The following is a 16223-nucleotide window of genomic DNA, read 5'->3' as shown; positions in this document are numbered from 1 at the left end:
AAACCAAAGTCTGAGCTGTTGGAGGGAGATTCCATCAGGGGAGCTGGGTTGCTGCTCCAAGTTCTGGGCTGAGCAGCAAGCACCCAGGGATGGGGAAGAGAGAGCACCATAGCTGGTCGCCCTGGCTTCTATTAACCGCAGCCTGATGCCAAGATCCTGGATGTATAACGAAAGGGTTCTTCTCACCTCGGTCCGGGAACCTGCTGGGAAGCCCAAGAAGCCATCGGTCTTTGAGGTGGGGGTGGAGTAGAGGGGAAGGGGAGGAAACGAAGTGAAAGTGATCACCGCTAGGTGTCAGGTGTCCACTTGGCACATTACATACGTAACCACACTCGCCTTGTGAAATGGGTATTTTGGCCCTCATTTTAAAGGTTAGGAAACTGAGGTTCAGAGAAGCTAACTAACTTCTCCAGGATGGTACAGGTAGTAAGTAACGAAACCAGGATTCAAACCCAGGTCAGTCTGACTCTAAGACCCATCTCCCTCCATCAGACGAATGTGACTTGCTGCACCCCTGCCACGGGCCGGGCATGGAGCTGAGCCCTCAGACTCAAAGGCGAGAGGCAGTCTCTTTCACGGGAATTGGATGAGATAGACGGGAGGGGACTGTGGCAGAGTGTATTTTCCCAAAATGGCCCCGTGCTCCTTGACTCTGGGTGGAATTCTGTGGCTGCCTTGGCGAGGAGAGATGCTGCTGCTGATGCCAGAGGCTGGGTCATAACAGGAGGCACAGCCCGGCCACCGTGCTGTGAGAGCATTGGAGCTCCTTGCCCACAGCCGGCATTGCCACTGGAACCGCCAGTGAGCGAGCCTCCATCATTCGGGCGGGGGCCCCGGACATCAGGGACGGGCGAACATTCCTGCTGCGCCTTCTCGGTTACTGACACACAGCATTTCTGAGCACCAAGAATAGCTGGTTCACGCCACTAAATTCTGGGGGTAATTTGTTTCACAGCCATCGTCAGTGGAACCAGCACTTTGCAAACTACAAAGTGCCATGCGTGCGTGAGATGTTACTAGTAAAGCTGAGTTTGGCCTAAGGGGATTGTCGGTGTCTGAGGAAGTAAAGTTGCATCTTAAAACTTGGGTTCTCCCCAAACGCAGAGACTGGGGTAGGGGCTTGTGTGCAGGGACACGCATTTGGGAAGCGACCCACGGGATCAGGCATAGGGGACTGGGAAGAAGGACACCAGGAAGGAGGCTCAGCCAACTCAAAGCTGTGTTAAAGAGCTGATTCCGGTTGTGTGCAGCTGGGTCTCAGCATCACCTGAGATGGACCAGACCCTCTCAGGCACCTGTGGAACGAGCCTCGGGGTGAGGGACTGATCGGCTGGCTCCAGCCCCTGTTGGTGGAAGGTTGCCCCGGGGCATGTTAACTCCTTGCACTTGCTGGTTGGAAAGGCCTCAGAATGGCTCAAGCAGCTCTCTGGGCAGAGAAGCCCAGGGGACAAAGCTGACTCTGGCATGGAGAGATTACACCACATGTGCTGGGCCCACAGGCTGTGAAATAGAGCATAAAACATGAGCAACACATCGTGGTATGAAATAATTCTCCAGGCGATTATTACATTTGACGTCCTGGACAGAGAGCTGCAGGGCCAACCTCTGCCCGGTCAGTCAACTCCCCCGCGGGCCGTGGGGCAGCCTGCCCCACCTCTCTGGAAAAGCCTGTGCAGTTTCAGACCTGCGTGAGCAAGGCCTGTGTGCCCTCAAAGCCAGCATCCTTCAGAGCAGGGCCAGCTGCATTCTCTGGGCCCTGCAGGTGATCCCTGGGGAGGGCCTGGGGCCAGGGCATGCACTGCCTCACGGGAACTGGGCTCTGGGCATGGATTTCCAGGAGCTGACAGCGCCCCAGCCGGCCATGCTTTTTGGAGACAGGGACTTTGAGAAGCTTTGAAGGGAGCAATGAAGAGGGTGAGGTTGCTTTATTCAGACCCTTTGTTTTTCTCCTGGAAGCTAATGACGGGGTGAGAAGACCCCTGGAGCAGGTGCCGGAAGAAGGAGGTGAAGTGTCTGAGTCTGGAGCTCTGCTGTCCAGGATCAGGCTGGGCCTGGGCCAGATGCCTCTGCATGACCGCACCTCCAGGACCTGGGCTGCTGGCCAGGCCCCTCTGCCCTGCTCTTCTGCGGGCTGATCAGTTCCATCACTCATTCCTCTGGGGCATTTGGTCTTATTTTCCAAATAGAGAACCGGGCTCCATGCTCCAGGACCTTGTTTTCTGCCTTTAAGCCTCTTCTTCCCTGTTTATGGCAAAGGAGCTGGGTCCATGCCATCTGCAGGGGGAAGGCCCTGAGCTGCACGCCCAGGGAGCACAGAGAGGGAGGGTACTGCTCAGCACCCCGGGGTGCAGAGAACATGACGCAGCAGGAGATCTGCTTCCCCTAAGAGAGACTAAGAGGGGATGCACCTCACAGGAGGAACTTAGATTTGGGGAAGGACTTCGAGAAATACACCAATATCAACAACGCTCCAATGCACGAGGCACCTGCTGCAGACCAGGCCCTGAGCTTCCCCTCTGAGAGGCTGAACTTGCCCTCCTGTGGGGACTGGTTAAGACCCCGAGCCCCTTCCACCCTCCCAGAGCCTTTCCTTCAGCCTTCTCTTCTCCTGGGTAGAGAATCATGACTCCTTCCTTCCTTCTTCATCCCAAGGTGGTGCCCGGCCTCCTCACTATGTCCAGAGCCCCTCTGCTGGGAGGAGGCCTTGCCTCGGCCGCTGGGGCAGTTCGGTCCCTCAGGCTTGCTTAGGATCGAGGGGTTTCCTGGGATGCAGGACTTTCAGAGCAAAAGCCGGAAAGTCCAGAAAGGTTGGCCACCCTAGATGAGTGTCTGTGCTGGGCCGTCAAGGCTCTCCTGTCTGAGGGAGACAGGCTCATAAATAGGCAATTACAGCAAAGCAGGTGAGCTCTAAGCCATAGGGGACCCCAAAGGAGGGGAAGGCTTCCTGGCAGAGGCGTGTCTAGGCTGTCTTATAAAGAGGATGTAAGCCTTTAAAGCAAAGAAAACATGACAAGCAAAGGTGGGAGGAGGGATAAATGGGACACAGGCCTTGGGCTCCTGGGATCTGTGTGTTTCCTTCTTTGGTCCCTGCACACACCTAACGATGCAAATCCCCGGGCCAGCCTGCATCCCCCTCCCCCAAGCTGCACCCATGATGTGTGGAGCCTGTTCAGGATGCCCAGGTTTTTGAGCACTCTGTCCTGGCAAAGGCTGACCTGGAATTCTAAATGAGAGACATTCTTACTCAGAGAAGACCCCTGCTGGGGTGTTAGAGGTGGCCTTTGACGTGCAGGGCAGGGAACTGGGCAGAAGTGCCCCGAGGGGTGGTAAGCCTGAGGCCCTGAGGGAAACTGTGCTTTGATGGGGACAACAGGAGGAGAAGGGAGTAGGGAAAACAGTGCTCCAGGAAAGGTCCCAGGGCCCTGAATTTGGAGACCTCGCCCACCCTACAGAGACGGGACTCTAAGGAATGGAATCCTAGCCCACCCATCGCTTGGTGATGCGAGAAGTGGGTAGCACCTAAGTTAAAAAATGTCACCTCTCAGGTATTCCCAAGGACTTAACAACCATTTGTATTCATTCATACATCATTTGTTTGGGGGCAAAATATCCCAGAACAGACCACCTCAGCCACGTGAACAACTTCCTGAATTCCAGGCCCAGGAGTCCTGTCTGATAAGTTCCAGGTCCATTACTCTTGCGTGGGACCCAGGAGTTCACCATCAGACTCTCTAGTCTGGACCCACTAAAGAATAAAGCAAATGTCACCCTGGTCCTCAGAAAGGAGCTGGACGAGTTCTCCCTGAGATGACAGGTAAGGCACAAGGTGATGTTTCTCAAAGTGCGTCTGGGCCCCTCTGCATCAGGATCCTCTGGGGAGCTCATTAAAAATGCAGTTCCCAGGCCTTGTTCTGGAAAAACCAAATCATGAGCCCTGGGGTGGGACCCAGGAATCAGCATTTGGAACAGTCACCCTGGGAGATTCTTCTGCTTAACGTAAAAATTCTCTCTTGAGGGTAGTTTCTATTTATTTTAATAAAAGACAGTTTTATGTCAAAAAAATTCATCTCTACAGTAAAGTTTCCAAGATGAGTCTTAGTGCAGAGTTTCTCAACCTTGGCACAATTGACATTTTGGAGCAGATAATTCTTTGTTGTGGGGGGCTGTCCTGTGCATTGTAGGATGTTTAACAACATCCCTGGACACTAGATACCAGTAGCATCCTACAGTTGTACCAACTGAAAATTTAAAAATATCTCCAGACGATGCCAAACGTCCCTTAGAGGGAAAAATCTCCCCTCAAAGGGGATTTCTTTATCAAATCTGACCTGAGTCCAGCGTGTTGCGTGTGCTTCACCACCCCTGGAATGACCTCCAGAGCAGGCTCTGCCCACACTGGACCCCAGCCCTCCTCCCTACTTCCCAGCTGCAGGTGGGGCTGAAGCCAGTTCACACCGGCATCTCTCTGGGGTGTAGTGTAAAGCCAGCCCCTTTAGCACCTCCTGTTCCCCTTCTCCACCCCTCCCCCAATCCTCCCCATTTCTGCCACATCTCGTGGATGCCTCCTGCTGCCCGGCCCCCTCCCAGGCAGGCAGACAGGGCAGGACCACGGAAGGGAAGGGCGGCATGAGGCTATCCCTTACAAAGGGTGCCAACGAGGCTCCAAGGAAGAATTCTCCTTTTGTGAAAACAGGAAGTTTATTTTTGTGCTTATTCTAAAGTAAACACGGTCACAGTAGAAAAGTTGGCAAGTACAGAAAAATATAAAGAAGAAATAAAGGTCACTCCTAATTCCACCACCGGGACAGCCAATGTTGACACTCGGGGAGCTTCCCTGTTCGGCTATTCTGAACTACCCTGGCTGGTGTGCGGGCAGGACACCAGGTGGACAGGACACTTGTCCAGGGACAATAAAGGGCATCCAGTGTTCCAGGTTAAACGTCTGCTTTATTCAGATCGGGTGACCAGAGGCCCAGGCAGCCGATCTTGCAGGAGATGTCACCCCTGGGTGTCCCCCCGCCTCCCCCTTTAAGAATGTGCTCCTGCACAGCGAACATCAGAACTCATCCTTTAGGTCAAAATGGGGTTGGTCTTCAGGCTTGAAGTCCAGGTTGGGGCTGCCATCCTCGTTGAGGATTCTTCGGGCCGTGTAGCCAACGATGGGATACTTGGCTTTGTACACTCTAGTGAAGACATCATCCAGGGATTCCAGCTCCTTGGCTGTGAGGCCCGTCTTGGGGAGAAAAGCCCAGGACACACAGAGGGTGGGGATGAGCGAAGCATGCCCGGCACTGGTTTCTCGCCGTCCCCCCTTACTCGCCCCACACCCCCGATGCAAGAGAAAAAATATCTCAACAAACCAAATAATGGACAATTGGCTTTTGAAGAGACAATCCTGCGTGCGTATGTGTTGGGGAGGTGGTGATGGGAGGGGAGCAATGGCTTCATCACGTTTTGCTGTTTGACTGATGTAGGAATTAAAGCCTCCGGAGCACCAGCAGCCTGGGGCCGGATGGGGGCGCACCCTGCCATCTGCATGCCCCTCCTCCTGCCTGATTGATCCCACCGTTCTCTACACTCCTCCCATTAGAGATTTATACACCCTTCCCCCTCCTTAATGTTTTCATTGTTTCTGTAATGTTGCAGCGTAAGAGTCTGACTCATCTGAGCACAACTCGGGGGAATGCCAGCCTTTCTGTTGGGATCACTTAAGACTCTGAATTGGGTTTTGTTAATGCCATTTTCTCCTTCATGGAAACATGAGCATGGGGGCTCAGGATTCATCTCCTGAGCCACCAAGAGTGGCCTGGGGAGTGGGTCTCAGAGACTAACAGCAAATCTGTAAGAGGCTGGGGGCTGTGGGTGTAGATGGTAAGGGAGATGGGGGTCACGGCTGCCAAGGCAGGCTGGAGCCAAACTGTGAAGATCACTGCATTTGATCATAAGTTCACTGGAGTCTAGACTTGACTCTGTAGGCAACGGGGAGCCATGGAAGGTTTCTGAGTAGGAGTGGCACGGTAAGATGTCTATTTCAGGAAGACAGCTGGCCACCACACCCAGTGGACTGAGATGTAAAGAGGCTAGTTAGGAAGCCTTGCTACTGCCCAGAGGTAAAAAAGGCCATGGCCGGGGGGTGGGGGGCACGACATTTTGACAAAGGCTCTTAAGCTGGCTCACAGTGTCATGGGTGAGGTCTGCAGGATCCAGGGACATCTTGGCCACCCCTCTGGTGGAGTCCTTCCCTGTCAAGGCATTGTAGGGGGCTCCTCGTCCATAAAACTCTGCAGTGGGGAGGAAGGAGGAGGGTGTGAGAGTGGATGTGCATGCAGAGCAGCGGGGGGAGAGGGCTTCCGAGACCCACCCAATCGTGAAAAACGCTCCAGGCCCAAGGAGACGGAGCGCAGTGAAGATGTGAAGTCCAATAAGCCACCCCAGCCATCAGTTTGCATTCCACTAATTCAGAATATGGAGTAAGTCGCACATGCTGGGTTGAGAAGCGATTTTTTAAAAAATACAGAATAAAAATAATCTCTTAAAAAGTATTTAAAATGCAAACAAGAAAAATGCTCAGTCTTTGTAAATGTCAGTGGAAGCCAAGTCTATTTCCGTTTAACCTCTTTTGTTTGGCATCAAGGAAACAATGAGCCATTACAAAATTACTTCCGCGATATCATTTGTAGTTACCATTAGCGAAACCATGAAATGGCATTAAAATGTTCTATGACATTCTATGATCTCAACTCTTTGCTAAGTAACACTTTTCCTCTCACTGCTTCAACCACAGTAAACGATCAAGTTTAAATTTGATTCTATAGGCAATGGAGAGCCATGGAAGGTGTTTGAGCAGGAGCATGACATTATTAGGAAAAAAACTGCTGAAGTACAACCCTGATAAAGATTGTTAACTCAGTCCTTCCCTTTCCTCACACCTCCAATGCCCACTCTGGCTGCCTAGCTCCCCAGAAATAAGGATTCACAAAGCCAAGCCACTTACCCTTTCCAGAAGTGACATCAAACACCACTCCCTTCACTGCCATGTAGATGGGCTGATCTTCCTAGAAAGCAGGAGAGAAGCTGTGAGGAGCAGGCGAAGAGCCCAGCTCTTTCAGCTCAAGTCAGTAAAATCTCTTCCCACCATGGGCTGTGGAGAGAGCTGTGGGTGAAGTTAAAAAGAGCCAGTCCTCAGCGGGCCCGCCCCTCCCTGCATAACAGGCCCACTCACAAGGTACAGAAAAGTTACAGAGTATCATGACAAGCCCAGGGCGATACCTTTCTTGAAAAAAAAAAAATCAGGAACAGAAGCAACTCTACACAGATAAAAATTCAAAACAATGTTAAATGATAAACTGTTTAAATCGGTCCAAATTTCCTTCCATCTTCATCAGTGTACAAACATGGATGTAATCAGTGTAAATGATCTATTTTACATTTTGTTTCTTACAGGTAACATTACTTTGTATAAACATTTTCATGTATTGAAATAACCAAATGGCTGTCATTTAAACAGCTGTATCGTATTTATATTAGTGATACTGTGTACCTGTCTCCTCAGCTATTCTTCTATTTTGGGTGTCTGGCTTGTTTCCAATTCCTTAGAACTATAAATGGCAGCATTATGAATATCTTTCTACGTTACTTTCTAATTTGATGAGTTATTTCCTTGAGGCCTACTTCAACATATGAAAGTCCTGGGCCAAAGGATGTGAACAACGTAATCACTTTTTATATTTTCCCAGTTTATCCTTTGAAAAACCACTTACGGTGCCAGAAATACACAAGCAACGCAGTTTCCTTCCCCGTGGTTCTAACAATGGGTTTTATACTTTATTTTTTGCTATGTTTGTGGGTATACAATGTTACCTTAGAATTTCTCCCCCAAAAGAGAATAATATAAAAGCAAACAGCATGGATTTTCTAATTTCCATCACGTCGGGCTCAGGCTGGGGTGACTAGCTCAGTTCCAGGACACCCTCTGTCTGGAAGCTCTTTCCTTTGACACCAGCCCGGCAGCTCACAGGCCAGCGTGCACAGAAATCTCAGGTTCTCCAAGAACACGCTACTTGGCCTTCTCTGGGGGCGGGGAGTGCCCTTAGGGTTCTTGCCCTCCTGGAGCTGAAGGTCAAGTGTTTTCATTACCACATTTGACAGATAGAGGAATGGGGCTCAGAGAAGTCAAGCAACTTGGCCAAGGAAACATATCTCAGTGTCACCTAACCTCTCAGGCCTCAGTTTCCCTAAGCGTTAGATGGGGATGACACCTACCGGCCCTGCGGGAATGCGGAGGGAAATGGTGTAAGTGAGCACGTCGCACGCACAGCATAGGGGCACAGTACAGGGTTGGTTACTCTTATTCCTGAATCAGCTCCTACAGACAGTCCCCAGAAGTCCCGCTGACTTGGTGGATGCTGGTGCCACCTCATCTAATAAGGGTTATTCAAATGACATGGCTTAACCAGCCAGCAGACTGCATTTTTGTCATGATTTCCTGCCGGTCCTTCATGGTGATTACTTGTTCCTCAACTTCGATAGCTTATCTAGTGGCCTTAATGTATTTCTATCAAGTTTTAAAATATATTACAGTTGCAATTTTACCCACAGCATTTTCTCATCTTTTCCATTCTGTGGCTTTTTCTTTGATGTTACTTTTCTCTGTGGAAACAGGCATATACACATGACATTCACACACATAACATAAAAACACGCATCTGATCACTAACACTCTCCACTTCTGCGGCAGTTAAATATGCACCCCTCACGAAACTATACATCGAAGGTGTAAGTGCTCAAAGGAAATGGTCACAAAGGGGCGGAAGGCACGCTGAGCGCCTTTCAAGGCAATCCTGTTACACAGACATTGCCTAGAGAGGACTGGCCTGACCAGTTAACTGTCAGTGTGCCCTGGGGGCGAGTTTTTTTCATGTGAGATGGATGTCCTCTGATAGCAGAGCTAGCAGGCATGGGTGTTCAGGCCAGCAGATGGCAACTGAGGAAGGTGGATGGAAGCTTAGGGAGTATAAATGCAGACACAGGAAAGGAAACATCCATAGAGACATAAGACCCACATGCTCAGCACCAGCTTCACACCATGGTCCTGCCACCCTCTCATCCACCTGGAAGGATACATTGCTTTTTGTCCCCAGAGCAGGTCTGAAATAACAGCAGGAGGGCTGGGTTTTTTTCCATGAGACCAAAGGAGGACTCACCATGGTGTCATGAGTCCTGGCATAAGTTTTCAAGTCAAGCCTGGGTTTGAGCCACCACTTATGAGCTGTGTTGCCTTGGGTAAATTACTTAACCTCTCTGTGCCTTAGTTTTCTCCTCTGTACTAGGAAGATAACCCAAGTATCCATTTATCGGGCTGTTAAAAGGATTAACCACGGCTAGAGACATAAAGCATTTAGCAGTTTAGGGGAAAAAATGTTAGTTTCCCTTATCTTCCTCTAGGTTTTAAAAGTTATCAGTTCAAAGAGGAATCAGATAACCAAGAGGAAGGAGATTGGAGATTTTCCTAAAGGAAAGATAGGGAAAAAAATGTAATTCCCAAGTGACAGATAAGGACTCTGGAGGAATTTTAAATTAAAACTGGAAGGGGCCCTGAAGATAGTCTATCTAACACCTTCACTTTACAGAGGCAGCTAGCCAGGCCCGGGGAGATCACGAGACTTGCCCAGAGTCACAGAACAGATTAAAAGAAGAGCACGTTCTGGAACCTGGAGCCTGGGACCCAAGGCTCAGTCCACTCTCTGGCCTGCCCCACCAGAGGGCACACAGCACGAGGACATCGCACTTGCCTGGGACCCAGAGAGGGTGAGAGTGTCCTGGGAAGTCATCCACACGACCGAGGACCCAGAGGAAAGACACAGGGAGTGGGTCAGAGGTACCCAACGGAAGGGACTCAGGGCACCAGCCTGCATAAACGAGACCGGGCCTTTATCTTTCCTCTGGGTCTTGGGCTTCCCTTACCAGCTGGCTGTCCTCCCCGTGGTCAAGCAGGGCCAGCAGGGGGTGCCACGTGAGCTACCACGACAAGAGGATACAGAAGCAGCGGGCAGAGGAAGGAGGGTCCCGTCCACAGCTGCGGGAGAGAGACCTAGAGCCTGGGTGCAGCAGGAAGGCAGGGCCAGCGGCTCCTGACCCCCCAGCACTTTCAGACCCTGCACCAGGGGCCGGGACAGAGCAGAAGCCCCTCCACAGTGACACTCCTCCTTGGAAAAGAGGGAAATGGCTGCGAATGTTTTCTTCTGCAGAAATAACTGGGTCCTCCAAGGATCTAAGGCCAGGTTTTTCTAACTGTAATTAGCATTGGTAATCTATTAGTGATTTCTCAACAGGTTTTTTAAAAAAAATGAAATAGAGGACCAGCACCAGTGGCCTAGTGGTTAAGCGTGGCATGCTCCGCTTCAGCAGCCCAGGTTCAGTTTCTGGGTGTGGCCCTACACCAATCGTCTGTCAGTCACCATGCTGTTGCCATGGCTAGCATACAAAAAGAGGAAGATTGGCAACAGATGTTAGCTCAGGGCGACTCTTCCTCAGCGGAAAAAAAAAAAAGAGAGAGAGAGAGAGAAAGAAAAATAGAAAAAAAAGTTTAAAATAGAAAACATCAGAGTGCATCACACATAGTAAGAATAAGCATTGTTTCATGGAACTTTTGTTTCAGCTGTGTCTTTGTGTATACCAGGGTAGGATGCAAAACATATTCCTTAACCCAGCCAAAACATCTACAAGCCATCATTCTATTGCATAATTAGAGAGGGTGGTTTCACCTCTTTGTTCACCCGCCTCCATCCAACAGCCTTCAGACTGTCTATTCTTCATGTGTGTCCAGGATGATCCTTTGGGAGGAAGTGCAGTCCTACTCCTCACTATCGCTAAGTTTTAGAAAAGCAGAAGACAAGTGTAACCCCGTGCCCCCAAAGCACAGATTCCAAGGAGAGCTGGTGACAGAGCACAGACAAATTCCATTTACAAAGAATAACCCTGAAGCCTAGAGGGCCTTGGGCAAACCCAGGGTCCAGGGTCGCCCTGAATAAACTCCAGAAACTAAACTACACTTCCTGTCATACTCGCATTCTGATACCTTCTTAGACTGAACCAATATGCCCTGGAACAGGTCACACCGCCCGGAGTGACGTAGAGGGAGACTCTTGGTGGTTGATTTCCTTTGTGCATGCCAGAGGGAGCACAGCCTGGTCCGCCTGTCTTTCTCACTGGCTGTGTCACCTTGGGCAAGTTCCTTAACCTCCCTGTGCCTCTTTCCTCAACTGATAATAACAGCACCGACCTCATGGAGCTGTGCTCATCATTAAGTCAGCTGGTGCTTTAACGCGGCTAGGACAGTGCCTGGTGGAGTCAGCTCTATGTAAGTGTTTGTTAAACGCATACATCTGGTCCCAGGCCCAGACGTCATGATGGGGGTGTGGGGACAGGCGGGGGAGGGCAGGGTGGCTCTCCTGCACTTGGTGCCTACAGTGCAATTAAGGCAGGAAACATTTTCTGAGGATGCACTTGGAGAGTGGAGAATGGCATTCCCTCTGGACTAAAGAGAGTCCTCGAAGTCACCCCATCCTCCCTCCCCCAAAGCTAACTGTGTCACGACATCTGCTTTCCTTGATAAACCAATCCTTCCCCCGTCTGTTTCCTCCATCGCTAAGGCAGCGGAAAATACTGTGCACATGCCACTGACTCGTCTCCATCAGGGAAAATTCTGAAGACGCCAAAGTCCGACATACAGGTTAGAACACCAGCAGCAAAGAAGCAGGTACACGTCTCTCACCCCACATTTACGTGGCATGCATTGATTTTCCGAGGACGAGCAATGACCAAATTCATGAATGGCTTGTGATTTACGCTGTTTCTCAATTCTAAAAGCTCAATGTGAGGGTAAGTCATACAAGAATTTTCCTTTATCATATTGCCTGGGCTGGGCCCTCAGTCACACATGCTGGCTATGAGGGGCTGTAATTCAGGACAATTAATATGTATTTCAGGGGTAATCAAAGGGAAAGCAGAGAAATTTGCATTTACTGAGTACCATGCTAGGTGCTCTCCATACGTTATATATGTTTGCTTATACTCATGTATGTCACTTATGACAACTTTTATAACGACCTTGCGAGGAAAGTATTACGATACCTATTTTGTAGATGAAGAAACTGAGGCTTAGAGTTTAAATAACTTGCTGACAGTTTCTCTGCTGGTAGATAAGAAGCCAGAATTCAGACTCATACCCGTTTGATTCTAAAGCCTATGCCCTCCCCACGACATTCTTCCTTATTGAAAATCGGAATGCCAATCTTGGACCTGTAATTTGTAAAGAGTGAAACCCTGCTATGAGGACAGCTGATGTGACAAGGCAAAAGCTGCCCACGGAAGTGTGTGACCAATATCTCTACTTCTAAGGGCAATTTTGACCAGAGCTGCAGAAATCGACGACCACAGGACGGCCCTCTGGAACACATTTGACCTTTCTCGTCCTACTTTCATTTCTGTTCGACACGCTTTCTCTGTGATCTCTGTGTTAGCTACAAGACTGGTCCTCCAGATGACCTTCTCTATACAGGCCTTACCAGAACTATGGGGAGAATGAGCTGTGAAGAGGCGCCGAGTCAGCCAGATTTTCAGCAGGTATTCCAAGAGGACTAATTGATGCCACAAGCCCAACTACAGCTATTTCATACTCCCAGGTGTGAATGATTCAGGGAGCCACACTGTGGATGACTCTGAGAACCCAAAATGCCCCAAAGGATGAAACCAGTGCAGGGCCTTGCACAGTAGTTCCAGAACACAGCATGCTTCTGCAAAGGCCACCAGCAGCCAGGACCCCTGTCTTCCATGATTTCCAATCTGAACCTTCCACTGGCGACACTACGCAGCTCCCTGCACGGGTGCCCGAGCTCCCTCCACAAACCACAGGGCAGATGTGGGGCTGGGACAGGTGGGTCTGCCTAGGCTCTCATCCAAAAAGCTAACAGCAGAAAGAAGACACTCATTGCTAGATGTTTCTGAAGGACTTGCTATACAGATCCACAGTCCCACAGTGGAAACTCTTGGGGGTCAGATGTATTCTAGAATTCAGAATTTGTCAGATTTTAGAAAGGTTTTATGGGGCACATACCATAATATCTATGGGGGTCCAAGGCAGCACCCCATTATCAACTATATTAATATTTTCACAGTAAAGCATGAACATGAATGTTCACACTAAGTAGGATAAATAAAGACTATAAATAGATTCGTGTCCGCTTCAACAAGGGTCCATCACCAAGAGTTCAGATCAGATCAGGTTTTGCTGTCAATTGACTTATTAAAAAAAGCCTTCCGGTTTGCAGCGCTTATTTGATTTCTGAATCGCATAAGAGGATTATGTTCCTGTTATACTGCCTCTTGCTTGTATCTTTCATAATAAGCTAATAAAAATAATAGCAGCTAAGATTTATTAAGGCTTACTGTGGTAGGACTACACCAGCCCTATGCTAAGCACTTTGCATATCACCATCTCATTTAATCCTTACAAAACCCGTACACAGAGGTTGGAACTCTTCTTATAGCCATTATGATGGTCACTTTTATGTGTCACTTTGGATAAGCTATAGTATCCAGTTACTCAACCAAAAACATATCTAGATGTTGCTATGGAGGTATTTTATAGACGTGATTAACATCCACAATCAGCTGACCTTATGTAAAGGAGATTACCCTGGAAAATCTGGGTGGGCCCCATCACATCAGTTTAGTAATTGCCCAAAGTCACAGAGCAGAACAGGCACTCAAACCCAGGTATGATCCAAATACCTCATCTAATGCTCTATCGAGGGTGACCATAGAATGCATTATACAAACAGTGACACTTCTGAGAGTGAAAGGGGGCTATTAATAATTATCCCAAGACAACACCCATGAACCAGAACCATCTAGGACAAACCACATTAGAGCACAGCTCCACCCAGCTACACTCCACTGCCCCCTCCTCCCTTACTCTCTTCCTCTCTCTGCCTACAGACATCCTCTGGGCTCCATACCCAAAACGGTTCTTTCCTTACCCTGTTTCCATCTCCAAGCTTCTCTCCCTCCTTCCTTCAGTTAACTATCAATCACATCAGCAGAGAAAACCCAGGGTCCTTTCTCAGCTCCCCGTTCTTCAGCCCCTGGCACTGTTGCTGCACACACCTCCACTTCTCTCTTCCCTTGGGTTCTGTGCTGGGGGTCCCCAAGATCACCCCCACATTTGGCGATTTACTAGAAGGACTCACAGGACTCAGCAACCAGTTGTACTCAGAGCTAGGATTTATCACAGCAACGTAGTAAGGATGCACAGCTGGATCATAAGGAAAAGCGACGCAGGCGGAGGCTAGGGGAATCCAAGTGTGGACTTCCTTATGTTTTCTCCCTCCCCTGAAGGGTCACACAGAGCACCCTCTTCCCCCAGCAACAAAATGCAGCAACACGTGTGCGATGTTTCTGCCCGGGGAAGCCCATTAGAGACTCGGAGCCTAAGATTTTTTACTGGGGGCCGGCCATGTAGGCCCTCTCTGCCTAGCAGTGTTCAACATAAACACGCTCTTACAAAGAGCCCGCACGGAGCCACCCTTATTCATGAGGGAGGTGTGAAACACCTTGGAAATCCAGACAGCAGCCAAGAGCCACTCTTTCTTTCGAGCAGGCCTTTCTAAGGAGAGCAGGCCTGCTATGTTAACTCCTTCCTGCACAGATGCCCTGACTCTGTACCCTCTGGTTCCCTGCTGCCCCAAAAGATGGTGTCCCTTAGCATCTAGTCACGTCCCTGCCGCCCTCCCTCTGTGTTCTCATCGACTCAGGGTTCTAACCAACCCCACTTTACAACAATGCCCAATTCGCATCACTGCCTAACAGCCAGGCTTCCAGTCCCCCTTGCGAAGCTGATCTGTCTAAGGTTAGTTAATTTAGGGGTTAGGGAGCCCAGGCCAGAGGGTTTTAACAAGTGAACATTGTGTGTTTTCCTTGTTCCACCACTAACTGGTGACATGCTTCAGTTTCCTCATGTGTAAAAGCAGGAGGCTGGTTCATATCAACTCTGAACTCAATGATTTCGCGGCCACTCTGTCCCTCGCCCCTCCCCGATCTAATGTCTGCTCGCTATGGCCCTTCTCATGAGCTGCCTCTTGTTCCCACACTCCGCAGCCATCACACTGGGCCCCACCAGCCCAAATGGACAGGTGACTGTGACAAGCTTCTTGGACACCTGCACTCTACTGACAGATGTGGGTGTGTTTGGGGTGGGGGTCTTTGTCCCTAAGCTCCGATCTCCTTCTGCCCTCTCCCCCAGCTCCTGCTCAGCCCCGAGGGCACAGGCACGAAGCCTGTTTGGAGAGTCGGCCCGCAGAGGAGGCCTGGGCTATAGGGGCGGGAAAACAAGGCGCAGGGAAAGCCTGGCTCATCCCTGGGCCTGCCCCAACTCCCACCCAACCCAGGCAGCAGGCTTTGCCTCCCTCCCTCCCTGCCCCGCCACTCCCCCCAATGAGTAGGCAGAAGTGTCTGTCCCCAGCTGATGCCAACACTGAACACAGGAAAGTTCTGAGGTTTCTGTACGGACCACCAGCCAAAACGCATCGCAGGCGGGCAGCTCGCTGGAAGAGCGGGGAAGCGCGGGGTGGGTGTCCGGCTTGGTGGAGAGGGGACAGCAGGGCGCCCGACCGCCGACGACTGCCCCTGACCCCTGGGCGGCCGTCGGGGCCTGGAGAGAGGAGCCCGGCAGGCCTCGGGCCCGCGCCCAGCTCCGAGCCCGGGCTCCGGGAGGGGGCGCCGTCGCGGCCTCCCCGCCTCCTTGCCCACCAGCCGGCCGGGGCCCCGGGCCCCTCCGCCGCGCTCGCCCGCTTACCTCCTCCCCGCTGTAGCGCGCCAGCTCCTCCTCTGTGAAGAGCCGCACCGGAGGCCCCCGCTCGGCGGGGCGCGGCGCCTGCCCGGCCCGGACCGCGGGCAGGCCCGGGGCCAGCGCCAGGACCAGGGTGAGCGCTGCCAGCGGCCGCAGCCGCCGCCCCGGCGCGGGGCCCGCCATGGTGAGCGCGCGGAGCACGGCCAGGGGCGGACTGGGCAGTGGAGCCCGCGCGCTCCCGTCCCGCGGCCCGGAAGCCCGCCCGGCGCGCGCCCGCTGCCGGCCCGCCCCGCGCGCACCCGCAGGCCGCGAGGCGGGAGCCGCCCGCCGGGGCTTCGAGGGCCGCGAGCCGGGAGCAGGACTCCGCGCCCTCCGC

At 51.2% G+C, this 16223-nt stretch overlaps 1 protein-coding gene across 1 annotated transcript; it reads right to left on the bottom strand.

The window, feature by feature from the left end:
- Positions 1 to 4679: 4679 nt before the first annotated feature.
- Positions 4680 to 16145, bottom strand: NENF (neudesin neurotrophic factor). Its single transcript, XM_044758353.2, has 4 exons — positions 15854 to 16145; positions 6995 to 7055; positions 6178 to 6281; positions 4680 to 5233 (listed from the first exon to the last, which is right to left on the bottom strand). The coding sequence occupies exons 1-4, from the start codon at positions 16028 to 16030 to the stop codon at positions 5057 to 5059; spliced, it is 519 nt and encodes a 172-aa protein (XP_044614288.2). The 5' UTR covers positions 16031 to 16145; the 3' UTR covers positions 4680 to 5056.
- Positions 16146 to 16223: the final 78 nt, after the last annotated feature.

The sequence above is a fragment of the Equus asinus genome, chromosome 25 (assembly GCF_041296235.1).
Source record: "Equus asinus isolate D_3611 breed Donkey chromosome 25, EquAss-T2T_v2, whole genome shotgun sequence".
NCBI classification, from domain to species: Eukaryota; Metazoa; Chordata; class Mammalia; order Perissodactyla; family Equidae; genus Equus; species Equus asinus.
This window is presented reverse-complemented; position numbering and strand designations above follow the sequence as displayed.